The 17,117-nt window shown below is 49.7% G+C and overlaps 1 protein-coding gene across 1 annotated transcript; it reads right to left on the reverse strand.

Moving 5' to 3' along the window:
- Positions 1 to 1,462: 1,462 nt before the first annotated feature.
- ALDH2 (aldehyde dehydrogenase 2 family member) lies at positions 1,463 to 13,860 on the reverse strand. Its single transcript, XM_025198797.1, has 12 exons — positions 13,543 to 13,860; positions 11,087 to 11,227; positions 10,564 to 10,643; positions 8,843 to 8,954; positions 7,081 to 7,209; positions 6,583 to 6,696; positions 5,481 to 5,583; positions 4,522 to 4,706; positions 4,122 to 4,286; positions 3,616 to 3,773; positions 2,965 to 3,079; positions 1,463 to 1,944 (listed from the first exon to the last, which is right to left on the reverse strand). Exons 1-12 carry the CDS (start codon positions 13,843 to 13,845, stop codon positions 1,912 to 1,914), a joined length of 1,638 nt encoding a protein of 545 aa, XP_025054582.1. The 5' UTR covers positions 13,846 to 13,860; the 3' UTR covers positions 1,463 to 1,911.
- Between the last annotated feature and the right edge of the window lie 3,257 nt (positions 13,861 to 17,117).

Here is a 17,117-nt window from a genome sequence, read left to right on the forward strand (position 1 = left end):
CTAGGCCAGACTCAGGCCCCCTCGTGCCTCAGGGCGCTGGGCCCGCGCTCTGCCCCCGCAGCTTCCAGGGAACGTCTCCTGCCTCCAAAAACGAGGGGTCAGTGGCTCCTGCGGTGGCAGTGGGGGCCGACGGACGAGCGAGTCTCACCCTGGCACCCAGGCGTGCCCGGCCGTGCTCTCGGGTGCCGCGCCAGGTGCGCGGGCATGACTGGCAAGATCGACCCAAAGACTGCAAGCGATGCCTAGTGTTAAAAATAATTCTGACTTTGTGGTCTTCCTTATCTTGGCAACAGAAAGCCCGCCGTCTTATTTTCCATCTTGAAAAGAAAGAGCTGGCATTTTCCGAGACCCACCTAAAGCGCGAGTCCGAGACGGTTGAGGGGCGCTGGCTTTGCCCCTCACGGGTCAGGCTCCAGGCCTTGGGGCCGGTGGGGGCAGTTCTTCCAGTTGGCATCAGGAAACGCCTCAGCTGGCCTGTGCGATCTGGCCCTTGCTGGGTGCGAGTTAACGAGGGGTGCACGGAAGTTATTCTCTTCAGGACCCGTGCAGAGGTGCAACTGGAAATCTTAACTGGCTCCCTTTTCAATAACAAATCACCCTCTACTTGAACTTGGATGCTGCACTGTTAAGACACCCTGTTTTTAAAGTAAATTTACATTTTTTTGGACCAGTGCTGGCCAGCACCCTCCCTCTGGGCTCTTGCTTCTCTATCGCAGCACGGTTGATCAAATAACTGGTAAATCAAGCAATTCTTAGGTCACCGCTTTCATTGAGCCGGTAGCTGCGTTGTGTAAAGAAGGGGCTGCGTCTCCTGATCGCTTAATAAACAGATGCAGAGACCGTCACCATCACGGCAAAGCCCCATCGCAATGTGCTTCGTGCCACATGTTAGGACGGCTTAGTGGCCTGTAGATGTCAGTCGAGTACCTTTAACCGACAGAAGTATTTCCCCATCATCCCTCCTACTTCTCAACCCTTTAGCTTTGTTTGAAGATTAATACTGAGGGTGAAGAACTTCCAAGAAAACCTCGCAGCACTGAGTCAGGCCTCAGCTTTGGTTTCCATGAACTTCATGCCAATGTGAAGAATTATGCCAATGTCTTTTGAAAAAATAAATAGCATCTCCACGCTGTTTAAATCAGGCAATGTTTAAACACACCAGCATCCATGAAATATTCAGCCATAATTCAGGATCAGCTTTATCAAGTAGAGCAGGCTGAACGGGACGAGCATGTTTATTATGAAAGCTATATGTAATGCAGGCAGATTTCAAATGACTCTTTCAAGGTGGCAAAAAGGTCTATGCTTCGAGATTCCTAGTATTTTACATTTTCAAAATCTGAAGCCATATGTACTCCCAGAATATCAGAAGCCAGTATTACACAATCAATCTTGGCTGCTTATAGGACCCAAATCCTGCTCGCAATGCTCACATAAATCAGTGCCTCGTGGTAGACTGAAATTTGGCAGAGAGATTTATTATTTTAAAAAAACACAATCGTCCACCCAGCCAACAGTAAGCTTTTAATTAGCTGTTTTTGAGGAACTGTAGTTTTCACAATGTGTCCAAATGATGTTTTTAACATTAAAAAGAAAAACAACCCACATTAGAGACTTCAGATACGAATGCAACAAGAAATTACCTAAACGTGTCACCCGTTAATGTAAAAAGATTCGTGTTTGTTATCAAAAAAATTAAATGCAACTGAGGTTTCAGACAGGTAAAGAACACAGAACTGCCTCAGGCACCTTTTCTCAAGAATATTATCTTAGCATTTAGTTATATTTAGTACTCTTCACTTTTGTACTTATGTTTCTGTTTGCTTTGAAAAAACATTTCCCTATTTCCCTACCCTGGTAACCTTCAGTTGCACTGGAGTCTTCAAATGCACCTTGCAGTGAATACGTCCTTTACGAGTTCTTCTGTGGGATTTTGATTGTTACCTGGAAACAATAACATGGGTTACTTTCCTTCATGTCAAAAGCACATAAGGTTCATTTTGTTCACTTCTATAGGTCTATGCTGTTACCTTCTTGGTGTTCTGCTCAAGTGTAAGTACCATGGAAGAAAAGGGACTATGCTCCAGTTATTAAAGGTGCTGATTGATATTCAAGTTCCTATCCAACAGGCAAAACTCCTTTCAGGCAACATGCATTATTAATCACGCAGCCTTCATTCCTTCTTCAAAAGGAGTTAATTCAAGAGGCACAATATTTTGAGTAAAATTCAGCATTACCTCATTTACAACTAAATTCAATTAAAACAAATAGATTCTAAGAGGTTTCTCAATTACAGCATTCAGTGGAATTGGCAGATGAGTTAGGACTCTTGGGTTTCATTTGCGAGTCTATGATTGGCTGTGTTACGGATCTACATTGAGTTACCATCTCCCTTCACACACTTCCATGAAGTTTTGTTCACTATTTGTGCTGGCATTTTGCAAAGAATGAAGTGCTACAGAAGTGCCAGGGGTGTAGGTTGTAGCCGTGTTGGTCTAAGGACATAGGCAGACAAGGTTCTTTGGGTGAATCTGGTCTCTTTTATTAGACCAACTTAAATAGTTGGAAAACAATTATTAAGCAGGCGTTCAGGTTCAAAAACCCTTCGTCAGGCTAAGGAAGTTTGAGCAGTTGGTGTGTGCTCTTCCTGGATGGAATGAATTTTCACACCAACTGCTGAAACTTCCTTAGCCTGACAAGGGGTTTTTGAACCCGAAAGCTTGCTTAATATTTGTTTTCCAACTATTTAATTTGGTCTAATAAAAGAGATCAGATTCACCCAAAGAACCTTGTCTGACAGAAGTGTCAAGCTTTCTCCCTTCCAAGGTTAAGGGAGCAAGCTTGAGATGTCACAAAGAATGACCCAGTTTCCATCTGCTTACATGGTGTGAAAAGGCATAAAAAGCCACATCCTTCTGAATTTCTCACTCCACTGCCCTCATTCCAAGACATGCAGATACTCACCGTTTTCACTTCTGTATATGCCTCCAGGCCATACTCCCCTAGCTCTCGCCCATTCCCAGATTCTTTGTACCCACCAAACGGGGCTTGAGCTCCAAATACATCATAACAGTTGATCCTGGAATAAAAACCAAGTGTTAGAAGCAGTTTCTCTTCCCAGAGCATCTACCAGGATCAAGGACTATCCATGAAGATTTCCTTCTTGTACCCATGTGAACTGTCCATTTGTCAACCAAGGAGGACATTTAATTTTAGGGGATGCTTTTCCACATTATGAGGATTACCCAATCCACAGGCTTTCTGACTGAACACATCCAAATCACTCGGCATCTAGAGTCAAGACAGGTGGGAGATAAGGGGTTCACTATACAATTTTCCTCAATGCAGAACATGTTCCCTCCTGTCGCTCACCAAGCCTCAGTGGGACCCAGCTCACCAGATTGCCTAGATTTTGCTATACAGAAGGGCTGAAGCTTTCACTTAGCACTTGGGTCTTTGATGTTAGGTGCAGCTTGGCTTTGCACTGAACTGTAGCATGAAACGTTGTTCATTGGAAGGAGGCTGCTTAGGTAAGAAAGCCAAAGCTTGTGAGACAGCTTCTAAAAAGTTCACAGGAAAGATTGGGCAATAGAGGTCCTGTGCATAGGCTCTCACCAGACAGTTCCAGCTCGCAGTGCTTGAGACACGTAGTTTGCTTTGTCGATATCTTTTGTGAAGATAGCTGCTGCCAGGCCATATTTAGAGTCGTTTGCTCTCTCAATGACTTCCTCAACAGTTTTGAACTTCAAGATCTGCATGACTGGCCCAAATATCTGAAACCAAAACAGAGCGTGTGACATATACACGTGTGCCATAGCACCATCGGAAATTACAGGCCTGATGCAGAAGTTGCTGAGTGTGGTTCTCTGCCTTGTGCTGTATAAGGGGCAAAATAAGTTTCTGGATAATATATCGTCTGTCTCGCCTCATTCCAGCAAGTTAGAGCTCAGATAAAAGGGAGGCGGTTTAGGATTCCCATCTGTGATCTGCAGATGTCTGGTATCTGGATTCCCAGTTGTGTCAGCGTCAACAGAAGAAAAAGCCACACGCATGAGAAATTTGACATTTATACAGAACGAAGGTTCACAAAGACAAAGTCCGCGTGACGCTATTGTTTTAACCTCCTCTGTAGCAATGGTCATTTTGTCCTGCACATCTCCAAAGATGGTTGGCTGGATAAAATAGCCTCTGTCTGCAGCAGGGTTGCCACCACACAACAGCTTGGCTCCTTCACGCTTCCCAATATTGATGTAACCAAGGATCTTCTTAAACTGCTCCTCATCTACCTAAAACCGGCAAGAATAGCAGTAAGTCAGCTGGATCCTAGAGAGGAGGAAAAGATTCTATTACAACCTGTTCTACATAAGAGCTCTTTATATCAGTTAGAAACCATACTTAATGAGATTTAGGCATGCAACCTCTACACGCCTTTCGTTCTAGCTTACAGGTGGACCCTACGTGAAAAACGAACTACAGATTAGCAGCAGTTTAGGAGAAAGAAAACAAATTTTGTGCTCTCACCTGCGGTCCCTGTTCAGTTTTGAAGTCAAACGGGTTTCCAACCACTCTGGCTTTCGCTCTCTCAACACTCCTCTCCACAAACTCATGATATATATCTTCTTGGACATATGTCCGAGACCCAGCACAGCAGCACTGCCCTTGATTGAAGAACAAGGCGAAGTGGGATTGCTCAACCGCCCAGTCCACTAGGAGATAAATGTGGGGAGACAGAGACAGGTGTCTAGAGGAGAACCAGCCACAGAAACAACCTTCATCACCGTTGAAGGCTACGAACCGCCTTCAACTAACATCCACTTCACATGGAACGCGTGAAAATGAGTCTTTATGCCAAACAGGTCATCCTCTAGCTCAATCCCTCCCTCGGTCTGCGGCATCCATTTGACATGACCCAGGTCTTGATGCCCATTTGTTTGGATCAAAATAAGATTCCCTTTCCCACCGCCACTTAATAGGATGTGCCAGGTTCCTACCTCAAGCGAAGGGAAAATCCATATGGAAGAAAAATGGGAGAGAGGACTAAAAACACCTGGAAGGAATTAGAAGGAGGTAGGCACAGAAGCATAGCGAAACCAAGTGGAAAGAATGGGAGGAGAAACACTGCTCACTACAAAAGATAACAAAAAGCTCAGATGAATAAGCAAAGGAAATAAAGAAAAAAAGGAATTGGCAAGTCATTATGAAGCAGAAGTTGAATTTTAGGTTAAATTAAGTTGCTCCACCTCCATCCATTACTTCTGTTGTTATGAAATGCTGACACACGCATCATAAGCAGACAAAATGGGAAGAATATATTATGCTCTCTGCTCATCTTGGTATACGCTGTGCCCGAGACAAGCCGGTTGGTACTGATGGGTTTCATGGGAGAGATATTCCACGATTCCCCCCAAGCCCGTCTCATCGTTTCCCCCCCAACATCATCAAACTCTACAGCTCAGTCGCTATGCTGAATGGGCTCTTACTGTCAGCGTCAGACAAGATGATGTTTGGGCTCTTCCCTCCAAGCTCCAGCGTCACTTTCTTTAAGTTACTCTCTGCCGCAGCCTTCTGGATCAGATGCCCAACCTGAATCCAAAAAACCAGAACTGTTCTTAGGAAACCAAATCTCCTCGACTTAGTTAAGAAGGGTAGGTCTGTTAGTGCTCGTTCCTCAGAGGCTCACTTGGAAGCCACTCACACGGCACCGTACTGACAGCCCTACTCCTGCCAGGTAGTACTCAGCTCTGCTGGTGCGGCAATCGCTCTGCGGATAATCCCACCGATACAAAAATGGAGTAAGCAGAGCAAAACCCAGCTGCTCGTTTCCCAGCTCTTTCATGGATTACCCTAGTGTCTCTGGGCGAATCATTTAACTTGTCAAACGTCCTTCCTCACAACAAAAAGTTTAATGGAAAGTGCAGAGACCCTAGGACAGATTTGTGTGGAGCGTTCAGCCTTCAGAAAGTTTTCACGTCCACCCCACTGCCACGTTAAGGAGTCAGCACCCCGATTTTCAGAGAGGTTGCCCAACAGCTCCTATCAAAGTCCATTAACGAAAGCTGCCCGTGATCAGAACGTCTAAGCATCCGAAACACGTGCCCATCTTACGTGGCTTTAATTCTAGAGAGGGTAAACAAGTGTTATTAAAAAAACACCTATATGAGATTAAGCTCTTTGATTTTTCTGGAAGTCCTAGTTCTTGCAACACCAACTAGTGCTGGTCATCTCACCTGGCAGGCCCAGTGGTGTTAGGCATTGTCAGCAGTTTATTCTAATCCCTTCATTGTCAGGGCCCTAACCGAATAAAGTAAGTCTCAGCAGAGATTAAACTTAACCTACAAAAGGAGCAGCTCACCAGAAATAATCTTCTGTAATAAGCCCTCTTCCAAATGGACCATCTCAACAGGGAAAGCCTTAATAGGGGTAAAAATAAATCCTGCAGCTTCGAGTCAGCTGCTTTAAAAAAAGACCCCAAAAATGAAGGCGAAACTTTTCTGGTGATAGGTGCAGAACACGATATTAAGATGAACGGAGGCTCCCTTCCAGCCCCACAACCCACAAGTATCTAGAAATGTTGCTTCTCACCTCAGTGGAGCCTGTGAAGGCCACTTTATCCACCTGCATGTGGGATGAAATGGCAGCTCCTGCACTCGGCCCATAGCCCGGAACAATATTAACCACGCCTGCGGGGAACCCAGCCTGTGAGTTCACAAGCAGAAGACAAACGTTACTTCACAATTGCCTCCATGGGTCACGACAACGTGCACCACTCACCGGTCACACCAGCCTCTTACCTCCCACCGGCAAAGAACAGGGCCCCGTTCTAGCCCACTCCCATCTGCCAGGCTTACAGCTTCTTTATTCGGTTTGCTAGCCCACGGGCACTAGCCGTTTGGTCACAGCCTGCCTTCAGAGCTCAATGCTAGGAAGCCAGCCTATGCATCCCTCTGGCTCATCCTTCCCGGCGCCTGCAAAGGAACCTGTAACTCCCTCTTTTCTATCGCTGCACGGCCATCGTATACTGCATAATCCCAGACCGAAGTGTAAGTAGGAGCCTGGGTCCAACCCTGCTTACTGTCTCACCTCTTTGATCAGACTGGCCACGTAGAGAGCAGACAGGGGCGTTTGCTCAGCTACTTTCATCACAATCACATTCCCAGTGGCTAAGGCTGGCCCAAGTTTCCATGCCTGCATCAGCAGCGGGAAGTTCCACTGAAAGACACAAGGAGATTCTTTCACATCTGACCAAAATTCACAAAAGAAATGAATACGCATCAGGTTAATCTTCAGCCAGCGTTGTCATCTTAACACCACTGAAGGCGGTTTCACCAGCTGTAGGAGTTAGCCCCCCGTTGTTTTCTCGCCCGTCCCTGCTTTAGGAAACACTTTAGATTACAAATGCGCGGTTCCTTTCGCAGTTCATGCACTCGATGCACGTGCTGCACAGAGAACCTGGACTAGTCATTCGCTGGTTGGCGTCTGATCTTTGACACTTCTCACTCAAATGGATTTTGCATTGTGAACTCTGGTGCGACCTCTCGCATGTTTCTCATTTGCATCACATTCACCAAGTTTCTCACAAATTGGGAGGGATTTTAGTCTCAGAACACCTATGTAAGGTAGAAGACTTTCTATTTCACTGATGTGGAAATGAGCAAAGCGATTAAGCAAGCTGCCTGGGGCTGCACTGTCAGCGGAGCTAGGAATGAACACAGGAGCGAGACCCAACTCCCAGTCTAGGGTAGGAACCACTAGATGTCCACGTCCTCTTTGGGCTGAATATGAATGCTGCGAGAGCCGCAGACTTCAAACCTTTGGGAAACAGTAAAATTAGGTATTAGGAATCAGTTTAATCTTCTAGGGTTAGACGACAGGAGAGCTGCCGCTTCACTTTTTTGTTCTGATGTGTCAGGAGAGAAGAGACTGCTACACAGAGCAACAAACTGGGATCCTACCACCATGCTGCATGGGAGATACGCGGCAAGAACCACATGGATGCTTCTCACAGATGTCATTTTTAAATCCGTGGCATACTTTGGGGTGGAGGCGGGTGAGGAGTTAATCTATTTTTAGGGTGACCTCTGACTTTAAAGTAACCTTTGGAACGTGATGGTCAAGGATTAACTTCATTAAGACCTAAAGCTTCATTTGCTGGTCACTTCCTAGCCAGACATCAAGGCATTTTAGATGTTAAAGGAGTGTGCCTGGAAGAGCTTGCTTCCAAAAAGGCCAGTACTAAACTCATTGGCAGATTAGGATTCCAGACTAAGTGGTTTATAGTCAATTCCAGCTCATCAGGACAGCCACAGTACAGTACATCACAGCTCAAATTTGAACATTCATGGATTTCTGTAATACTACCCATGGAAGAAAGCTTAAACAGGAACTTGTTACAGGCAAATCACTTCTTTGTATGCCTGCCATAATTCATTGCAACAAGGCAACACTCAACTTCAAATGCAACCAAGTTAGCCTACATTTCATTGCGCTGACTTTTTTTTAAATGATTATTATTCTAAGGTCCCGTCTCTACTAGTAATTTGAGCACATAAAGCATTTGATATCCTGCACGCCAGACTGGACTGAGCTATCAGTGACTGTGCTCCTTGCTGGGGGGAGGGCTCAATTGGACACACACACACTCAAAGCTTGGCTGCTAATTATACCAAACCTGCTTTCTGCTGCGACAGCTGAGTAGAAACTCAGTGGGGCACAAGTATAATTTCCCTTCAGAATCAGAGGGAAAGTGGCCTAACGAAGGGCAACATCTTTCATTTACAGCCACTCTTATGTCCGAGAAGCGCATTGCAGTAATATCGTAGGACCACAGAGGCATGTTTCTTACCGGGATGATCTGCCCGCAGATCCCAACTGGCTCATGTCTTGTATAACAGAAGTAGTCTCCATCTACGGGAATGGTTTTGCCATGGCACTTATCAGCCCAGCCTGCAAAGTACCTGGCAATGACATTGTTTTAGTCACTGGATTTAAGACAGGAAGCCTCCCATGCCCGGGGGGAAAAGTGCCCGCCTAGTCACTTCACAAAACAGGCATTAACAGTCAAGCACATTCATTTTTAAAGGGACTGTCTTTTGAAAGAGAATCATTTCCCTATGAAATCTCTTAACTGTGCTTATTTATATGTCAAGTACAGAAGGAAGAAGTAATTTCCCGTTTACTGTACGTGTTTGAAAGCACTTTTTAATCAGTATCTTTGTTTCCACAATATGACTGTTCCTCCTGTTTGGGTCTTCTGTATAACAGAGGGCGGAAAGAGCTTAGACGACACCCATTCTCAAAGCAGGTCTCTAGGTCAGGGTCCCATGCAATCAGTCTGTGCTTTGCAGAGGCTTCCCTCTCACACTCTCCTCTCTCCGTCCACCCCCGGCGCTCTGGCCCACAGCCAGCCTGGAAACGTGTGGTCGCTTCCTTTCCCTGCTTCCCCCAAGGGCTCTGGGATTTGCAATCCAGGACCACAGCCAGCAGGATGCTGCAGGGTTGCTCCCTTCTGTTACACATTCATCTCACATTGCAGCACACAGGGCGTTACATTACACAACACACATGTTACGCAGCTTCAGCTCAGGAGGGGACAGGGGCATTTTACTTATCACCAGCCCGGTCTGTCCACATATCACCACAATGTTAAGTAAACTCATGATATTATATTAAATTATATTATATTAAAGACCCCAGCAGTCTTTCCTGCTCAAGTGCAGGGGGGCTGGACCCAATGATCTGTAAGGCCCCTTCCAGCCCCTAACAACCATGAAATGATACATAAAGGGTAGGTCAGAAGGCTGAAACCAGAGGGAAGAACCCCCTTCTCTTGTAAGACAGCCTAGGGGGTCTCCTCTCCTGACCAGTATGGACCCAACTGGGGCGGTCCCTGGAAGCGCTCTGAAGGGGATCGCTTTTCAGGGGTGTCACTGCGTTGGGCTGCAATCCCCAGAGGACCAGACGGGAACACCAGCCCTGCAAATTCTACCCGGCCCACCAGTCCAGCAGCTCTTTTTTTTGTTTTTTTGCTGGGCAAATAACATCTCCGTGACATTTTCATCTCCATCCTGGTGGGAGCAGTGGGAGACAGCTGTGCTCATGCATTTTTGCCAAGGCTGATGGGGTGGCAAATGCTCCAAGGAATTATACCTCCAGCTGAAATGCTAGAAAAATGCCACACCTAAAGGACCCAAGAGGCGAAGCCCACTAGCATAAGATATGCATCGCCAGAAAGTCCCCAGCTAGCAACTGTACTACAGCAGGTCATTAGAAACCCGCAAGAGCTGCTCAAGTGGCATCTTTTTCTTGGATTGCGCACAGCAACATGACAAACAACAGCAGACAAACCGTTTCCACTAAGCCAGGACGCAGCATGATGCATCGCACCCGTACGTTTGGTTTAACACATCCAAGCACTTTCCATCCAGAGACCTCATATACATGGTATCATCTTTTAATGGTAGCACGTGGCTTCTGGGATGCCCAAGGAGAGGCACATTCCTGGATGAGTCAATGCTTCGTGCCCTCCCTTGCTCCCACGAGTGACTCACTAATGAGAGCTCCTACCTGAGACACTTGACTGTCATGTCCAAATCCACCAAGTAGGCGATAGAGTATGGTTTGCCATTATCCAGAGTTTCCAGGGCCTGTGAGCAAAGGAAGATTGTTTGCATATTTTCCCCACACACAGACCCAGCTCCCAGCAACAGCCCGAGATGAGCCCCAGCTCTGGGTTCTGCCCGTTATCTTTGGGCTTACGCTCAGCACACCTAACTCTGCACAGACTCTTGCTCGGTCCTGCCCACCTCCTGCACCTAGCTTGGAACTAGCTCCTTTGGAGACTGAGCGGGGTGGTCTCTCCTCTTTCCTAGGGCAAGGCCCATTGATCCCACAGCTGTCCCAGACTGGGCTCCCACCACGTGGCAGCACTCCCAGTTTAAAGGCATCAGATTTCCTGAGCTGCAGTTAAAGGACAAAGTCCCGACATTCAGCCACTACTTTCCCCACTAAATCTATCAAATGGTGGGGTGCAGGAGACCGTGCCACGCAGGGCACAACAGGCAAGACAGAGGTGGAGCGTGATACACACAGCCAAGTAAGCCCGGTCTCTCTCAATCAGGTCTGCAAGACGGTTCATCAGCTTTCCCCGGTGAGATGCATCCATCCGCCTCCATGGCGAGCCCAGCTGGAAAGCTGCTTTGGCCGCGCTCACGGCTTTGTCCACATCCGCCTGCAGAAAAGCCCAGAAAGAGAGGGTGAGTGGAGAGCACCCCGCACATGACAGCCCCTGTCCCTCACTTCCGGCTGCATCCAGAGGGCACCAACTTTGCAGCGGACGCCCAACATGAGAAGACATTGGCAAGAATTGACAGAGCCCCTCCAGCAGCCCTGACCCGGGGGAAGCAGCTGGCACTACATGGAGACTCCTAGGGCTTTGCTACTTCTTATAGCAGGCCAGTAAGTCATCTCAGGAGGCAGGCTGACTTCTCCCAGGAGCTGCTGGGAAGCTTGGAGCGCTCCACACTGAGCCACAGCCTTCCCCTGACACGCGGAGAACATGGGAATGGGGGCCTCTCCTTCGCCCTAGCAGAGGAAATTCATGGGCAAGTCCACGTCTGCATTACAGCTGGCACTCGGGGAGCTGGCAGCCTAGGAGTGCAGCCTTGCTAGGGGAAAGCCAGTCCACTCCGAGTCCTGGGCTGGATGGAGGGTGCTCCAGAGCTGAGATGCTGCTGCATCTTAGACTGCTTTGTAGGGACAGGGAGAGGGATGGGAAGTCCCTCCCTTCTCCAAGCCAGGTAATCCCCTACCAGCGCTTCCAGACCCTGGCATTACAGCACATGCTCTGTGGCCCTTCATTTAGTGATGAACTTTGTGCAACGAAAGGAAACTTTTCCTCTCCCACTACTGCTTCCCTCTATGCATGGAGAACCTCCCGGGGTCCTGGAAGCACAGAGCGTCCGTTCAGGAATTGCCTTCGAGGGACCAGCACAAGTTTCCTTGCAAGCAAGATGAGCATGCTTCCCCGATCCTTGGCAGGCTGCAGTTTGATTCCAGCCCTGGGACGTTTCAGAGCCATCATCAGGTACACGAACACTGCAGGGTAAATCATCCCCCGGCTAAATATGGGGCGTTTGCAAATAAACTGGCTCTGGGGGATCCTGAGCAAACTTAGTGCATCTCCGCGTTACCATCTGCTGCATAGGCACAGCAGCTATCTTCCCCCCAGCTGCAGCTTTCCTGCAGGACCGCTGTGTTCAGAGATAATATTGTTACGAAACTCCCCAGATTAGAAAGAGTGAAACTGGCTGAGGAGTCGGGGCCTTGCCCCGCAGAAGACACTGGCCTGTTCAAGCCACACCAGCCGGTCAGCATACTTCAGCCACGTTATCTGCAGGGTTAACTCTTTACATCCTCTTGCAAAGCCGGGTGAGAGCCAAGCGTTCTTGTGACTGCTGCCAGGATTTATTTTCGAGTTCAGCAGAAAAGTTTTCTCAGGGACTTTTTGTCTGTCTATTTTCTCTCCAGAATCCAGTTTCACTTTTAAGGTGCCTGTCTCGTGTGTCAGTTCTAACTCATACCCCAAAGAGGCAGGCAAAAGTCCAAGCCACTTCCTTCCCCATTCCCCCACTGGGAATTTGGACAAGTTGCACCACCCTTTTAACCGCCCTTCCACTCCCAACCTCCAACAAAAGCCTCAACTACGGAGCTGAATGCTGGCTTTGTGGGCAGGGCACTGGCGGAGACCCACAAGAACTGGGTTAATCCTGTACAAGATTTACCCTTGGGCAAATCACTTCATCTCCCTATGACTGTTCCCTGACTGTAAAACAGAGATAATGTTTCCTTTGTCTTTGGAGGCAAGAAGCTTTTTGGACTCGGATGGTTTCTTACCACGTGCAAGTGCAGCGTGCAGCACAGAGAGGTCCCCGACGCTGGCACTGAGTTAGGTTGGACTGAGCGTGTCTTCTCCAGTTCTGACCCACCAGCTCCCACCCCCGTTTCACTGTGGCCCCACCAGGCCTCCGGTCCTAGCTGACATGTCTTGGATCACGTGTCCAAACTACTATGAAATGTGGCAAAGCTGATTTTTATCCTGAGCCAAAAGCATCCTGCCAAAACTTGAGCACCATGTCATGCCCTTCGTAGCCTGCCTCTGGCATGTACTGATCTGTAGTCTCAAATTACAGCAACTCTCAGCTTCTCTCTGCATGTGACGTGAGGAAGGGTGCAGCCATCTGGGGCAGGTTTTGCAAAAGGAATAGCAGAATATCTTGGAGCAGCTAACCATTTTCACCGCCTGCTTTGCACACATTTTTGATTACTTATTACTTATCACAAAGCAAGGCCAGGTGTTCAGGAACTGGAAATGCAAAACAAATAGTGTTTTTACCGAACCACATGGAAATGAGGCACCCACTGGATGAGGGACAGAGAGCAAACACACGTGATCAGGATCACCTGAAGCTCATGATTTTTGCCAGTCCTTTATATCTCAGGAACACGTCAAAGCTGTTTCTAAGACCCTGGAACGATAACATTTACCTTGTCACCCTCAGCAACCTGGCAAATCACCTCCCCTGTGGCTGGGTTGATGGAAGGGAAAGTCTTCTTGCTGACTGCATCATGCCATTCGTTGTTGATGAAAATCTGTAGTGAAAAAAAGACATTTGTGACAAGCGTTCGAGCCCTGGAGCCAGATCCAAGCAGAATCTGGAAGCTCTCCGTATTTGTTTGGTGCCGTCTTAAACAGGAGCCCCGAACATGGGCACCATGCCTTGCAAACCCAGCAACTCTCTCCCTCCTCTCCCATGTTTTTAAGTCGCAAGAATCTGGAAAGTGTAACATGCACGTACACACCCACGCCGCAGCTCTGCATGGGTGTAATAAATAAAGCCGCGGACACAAATCACATGCCAAGAATCCCAAAGAAGCCGCTATTAAGCCTGATGCAGCTGGTTTCACTTAACGTTTTGGAACAGTTTTGTTCTTCTTGGCTCCACGAGAGGCGATTCGATGAGACTGGAGGCAACAGCCGCGACAGGTAGATTTCAAAATTGAGCATTGTGTCTGGATATCAAGCTCCTCACGCTCAGGAGATAATCCAGGCTGGAAGGCATCCTCCGAGACTGAGCTCCAGCTCTCGGCAGATACGCAGCGCTGGGCTCCCCATGCGAGACCCTGCCGCCGTTTCTGCTACTGATCGGCTGCAGAGAGCTCTCCCCGCCGGGGACCAGGCTGGGCCGTCGGCCCCACACCTGCCTCCTCTCCGCTCTGAAGATCTTGCCAGAGCTGAAGGCTAGGTGGGGAAGGAAGAGGGCAGGCAACACGGAGCAAGACACAAGCCACTAGGAAGTGCTACCAAATGGATCAGATACTTAAGGCGACCCCTCAATCTTGTAGATCCATCTCCAGTGGGACCTGCCTGACACCCCCACTCCAGTCCATCCAAGACCCGGCTGCCAGTCTGGATCTGGACCCCTTAAAGGCAGCAAGCACAGTATTGCCAAGGCTGCCAACACTACCAAGCCTGCCGGAGCACCATGCAAACTGGCGATACCTTGGCACGCAGCTGGCAAACCCTGCACGTGGTCTCAGTCCAGCTCCTTGTTCAAAGGAAGAGAAGAGCAGCAGACCATGCCTCTCTCCACCCTTCCTATCTTCCATGTGGCACATGGACTTGTTGCTCCTCATCTCAAAGCTCCAGAAAGCGCGGTGACCCCTGCCGTTTCTGTTCCCGGAGCTCTTTGTACAGCAAAAACCCTGAGCTGGGCTTTTAGGCACTGCTGCAAAGAAGCTTGAACAGAGCAGCCTAGTTTGTTCGATGCCTGCTACAGGGGGCTGAAACCACTCGGGTGATGCAGCCCGGCTGTCGCGCTCTTCCACGGCACGGACAGCACCAGACCGGCGTGCGTGCAGGACACACTTCACACCCCCACAAGGCTTCAGCGGGTTCATTTAACCAACAGCAGACCCACCGCACTGAAAAAACAACCCCAAGCTTTCCACACAAGACACGCCACGCAGCCCACAAACCGCCCACGAGAACTGGCAGTTTCAGATGCGACGCCCGTGTTCAGTGGGGCATGAAGCGCCGCTCCAGGGCAGGACTCCACTCCTGGGGATATAATAAATCAGCCTGGGGCCTGGGCACATCAGCTGTTGCCACACACCAGTTTATGGCTTTTCTCTCAGTAGCTTTTACAGTCCTTTCTCTATTCAGCGAACAGCTGCTGCTGCTACAGCGCCTGCTCGTACATCATCTCTCCCCCAAGGGCGAAAGAGTCTTCTCTGGAGCTGCCCCCACCACAAACCGCCTTCCTCATTTGAAATGTTTGCAGCATCCCGGTCTCGCTGGAATGAGAGGTCAACCTTAGACTCATCTACTGGAGCAGCCACGGTTCATTTTGACATGGGGCACCATCCAAGGGCAGTAAAAATGAACCAGTCTGAAGTGTCTCTTGCTCCAAAAAAACTAAGCGGCTTCAAGGCAGCCCTGCTTCTCTGCCAGTGCCTGGCACCGAGCCCCACCAGCTCCGTCTCCGGCTCAGACTTGGCAGGTCGACGCATGTGAAGTCCATCGCAGTTCTGAAAAGCAACCGGAGCTGCCAGGAAGGAAAAAGAAATGCTCCCTTGGAGACCACACTGACGATCTGCCCCGTTTAATTGCCCTCCACGGGTAATTGCGGTTGGCGTTATTAGCATTCTTCGACATTTTCCCCTAACTGATGCGAGACCGCTTCTGTGCCAGAGCCCGGCCAGCCGCTGCTTGCCCAATACCGCGATCCTTTCCTTCCAAATTAAAGATTAATCCAGGGCATAAGCCCTAGAGCAATCTCCGTGCAAAGATCAGGGCAGTTCCAATCAGCAAGAGCAGGACGCTGCCCGTCTAGCAGCCACCGCTTGCATCATGCCCGTTGGACAAAAGCTGTGGCGCAATAATTCGGAGGCCCTGCCTGTGCTACGAAGCCCGGCGGTTCTCCCAGCAGAGCCGTGCTGCCGGAGGTGTGAAATGACACACGCCGCAAGCGCCCGGGTGCGAAGGTGGTCATGCCAGGCGAGAAACTCCCATCACCACAGTGTCTCCGCAAGGCCCCTGCTTCCACAGCCAAGAACGTCTAATTTTAGACCGGCAGATGATTACACGGCTCCAGCCAACAGCATTGCATTTCTCCTGCAGGCAGACGCCCAAGCGGCATGTCCTAAGACAACGGTAAGGAAAAGCGGAAGACTGGCTACGCAACGCAAACCTGCAGCCCGGCTTCCCCCTTCCAGCGGGGCAGCTCCCGCTGCCCCTGCTCGCCTGCAGCTGTCGGCAGAATAAGCCGAGGAGCCAGTGATCATCACGAGGCAGCTCGACTGAAACCAGGGAAACCCAGGCTGGCGGCAGAGGACAAGTGCTTGCTTGGCCAGGATCCACTGCACAACTGCGGGAGGCCGCGAGGCTCCAAAACGATTCGCACCAGGCACGGGTTTTCTCCTGAGAATCGTTTGCACTGAAACACAACCCTGACATCTGCCGCGCGGGGCCCTTGCAACCAGCTCCCTGCCTGGCACCTGGCAGCGCTGAAGCGTCCAGGCTGCCCGGGGCGGCGCGGCTATTCACTCAGTGCAAAACAACACGGAGCAGAGGGAACGGGGCAACTGCACAGGCCTGCCCGGCCCCTCTTGCTTCCTCTCCAGAATAAACCCATTGCTCCGAGTCCCCGGCACCGGCCAGGGGAAAGGAAGAGACTCGGGCCTTGCGGTCCGGAGAGGCGGCGGGCGGAAAAAAAGAAAGAGAAACTGCTCCCTGCGTTCCTCCTGCCCTGGACCACCGCCACCTCCCCCAGCCCAAGTCAAACGTGGGGCTTTTATTCCACTATCGCAGGACTTCAGACCTGCAGGGCTGTGGCTCCCGACTTCGCAGCTTGGGCAACGCCAGCTCCGGAGCGGGCTGGGCTGGACTACGGGAAGATCCCAAGAGCAATTCTCCTGCTGCCACCAACTCGGAAAGGCCTGGTGGGAATCGCCCCCCGCCGGCCGCCGGGCAAGGCTCCGCCACGGGGCGGTGGTGGAGGCGCAACTCAGCCGAGCTGGGGTCCCAGGCCTGCGGGATGCCTGGCGCACCTGCCCGCTCT

This window comes from Alligator sinensis, unplaced genomic scaffold, assembly GCF_000455745.1.
Source record: "Alligator sinensis unplaced genomic scaffold, ASM45574v1 scaffold628_2, whole genome shotgun sequence".
In the NCBI taxonomy this organism is placed as follows: domain Eukaryota; kingdom Metazoa; phylum Chordata; order Crocodylia; family Alligatoridae; genus Alligator; species Alligator sinensis.

Bases quoted from the DNA above. Each gene is read 5' to 3' on its own strand.
- ALDH2 (XM_025198797.1), bottom strand. From the start codon at position 13,845: ATGTTACACTTTCCAGATTCTTGCGACTTAAAAACATGGGAGAGGAGG. The intron at 6,697-7,080 runs GTGAGACAGTAA...GTGAACTCACAG, and splicing joins TGGCCAGTCTGATCAAAGAG to GCTGGGTTCCCCGCAGGCGT. The intron at 1,945-2,964 runs GTGAGTATCTGC...TATTGTTTCCAG, and splicing joins CATATACAGAAGTGAAAACG to GTAACAATCAAAATCCCACA.